The sequence below is a fragment of the Condylura cristata genome, unplaced genomic scaffold, assembly GCF_000260355.1.
Source record: "Condylura cristata isolate star-nosed mole 26May11 unplaced genomic scaffold, ConCri1.0 scaffold00025, whole genome shotgun sequence".
In the NCBI taxonomy this organism is placed as follows: Eukaryota; Metazoa; Chordata; class Mammalia; order Eulipotyphla; family Talpidae; genus Condylura; species Condylura cristata.
Window position 1 is genome coordinate 31,589,694 of NW_004567126.1, and position 1,490 is coordinate 31,591,183.

At 66.2% G+C, this 1,490-nt stretch overlaps 1 protein-coding gene across 2 annotated transcripts in view; it reads right to left on the reverse strand.

Moving 5' to 3' along the window:
* MAP2K7 (mitogen-activated protein kinase kinase 7) overlaps positions 1–1,490 on the reverse strand; it is a 9,049-nt gene that overhangs the window by 4,047 nt on the left and 3,512 nt on the right. For both annotated transcript variants that reach the window (XM_012729472.1, XM_004689419.2), the window contains 3 exons: positions 456–597; positions 209–275; positions 1–92 (listed from right to left, as the gene is read on the reverse strand). The exon at positions 1–92 is cut by the window's left edge and continues 11 nt beyond it. In XM_012729472.1, the coding sequence (XP_012584926.1) occupies positions 1–92; positions 209–275; positions 456–597 (301 nt within the window). The remainder of the gene's footprint in view (positions 93–208; positions 276–455; positions 598–1,490) is intronic.

Sequence of the window (1,490 nt, forward strand, 5' to 3'; positions counted from 1 at the left end):
GTCTTCCGGAAGCGCATCTTCCACACCTGGCCGCAGGTGCCGCTGCCCATCTCCCCCAGGTTCTCCAGGTCATTGATTTCAGCCTGATAGCGCTGGGGAGGAGAGCCGGAGCTGGAGGGCCGGCAAGGTCTCTGCCGGCCACACCCCACCAAGCGTCCTGCTGTGGGAACGGCTCACCCACCGCCCTGGGGCTGAGGGAAGGTGGTACCTGGCCCCCGATGGTCAGGTAGCCGGTCTGTTTCATGATTTCCTGAAGTTTCTGGTCAATCTCGATGCTGCAGAGACAGCGAGTGAGGGCTGGTGGAGAAGGGTGCTGACCACCGAGGCCACCCTCCCCGCCTGCCAGCACACACGGGTTCCCACAGTTAAAGGCAACCCCCTCCCTGAAGGCCCCTCAGCAACCCCCCAGGATGACCCACCACCCTTTGGCCAGCTGGTCCACCCTGACAGCTCACCTCTCCATGCTGCGTGGTGTGAACAAGGTAGATGGGAGCCCCAGCATGTGGCGGGGCCGGGCAGGGGGCGTGGGGTGCTGTGGGGGGCTCTCTGAAGATGGTGAGCGGCTGCCCCCATCATTGGCCAGCGGAAGCGGCAAGGCTGGGGAGGTGAGAACCAAGGGTGGGAAGAGGGTTCGCACCCAGCTGACCCCAGCTCCAGGGCTGACTTTCTGGGGACTAAGGACCCCCACCCTTCCTCTGTGGGATCCCTCAGGCCACTGGTATAGCCCTCACCCGAACCCCCAGGTCTAGAGGAACTGGGGCCTCTCTCCCTACCTCTGGGCCACTGTCAAGGTGCCTCCTCCCACCCCTCAACCTGGAAAGAGATGGAGCAGGCTGCCGGGGTGCGGCTGAGGCACCGCCTGGCCAGGAGGCCCTCCTGGTGTACCCATGCCTCCCCACCTCTGCCCCGGAAGGTCAGGGGCCTGCTCTGACCACGCAAGGAGGGAACCCACTGGAGCCTGGGATCGGGCCCTGCTGGCAGTTCTGGCCCGGCTGCCGGGTGAGCATGAGGCAGACCACGCTGGGGCCTGGTGGGCGAGGGCCCAGCCTCCGGCCGCCAGCCTGCGTCTGAGCAGGGTAAGGGAGGGCCCCTTTTAGCTAGCAGGCTGGTCTGTGAGCGCCCTGACTCAGCGCGGGCCAGGGACAGGACAGGGTCCTCAAAGGCCAGGCTTGAGTCTCTGGGTCAGGGGACTCGGGCAGCACTGCCACCCCCAGGGCTGACGGGACTGGAGAGGGTGGGGTCTGGTCCCCAGCAGCCTGCATGCGGTCAGCTGGGGCGTGCTGCAGGCAGGCAGACAGACAGCGCGCAGGCAGCAGAAACCCCAGGACGGGCAGGCGGTATTAGGGGACAGGAGGGCCGAGAACAGAAGTGGGAGCCAAAGTCTGGAGCCCTGCCACCCAGAGGAGCCGCTGCAGAGACAGGCCAGACATGTCCCCGGGAGAGAGCAAGTTCCAGAAGCACTAAGAGTCCGCTGGGCTGGGCTGGGGGGG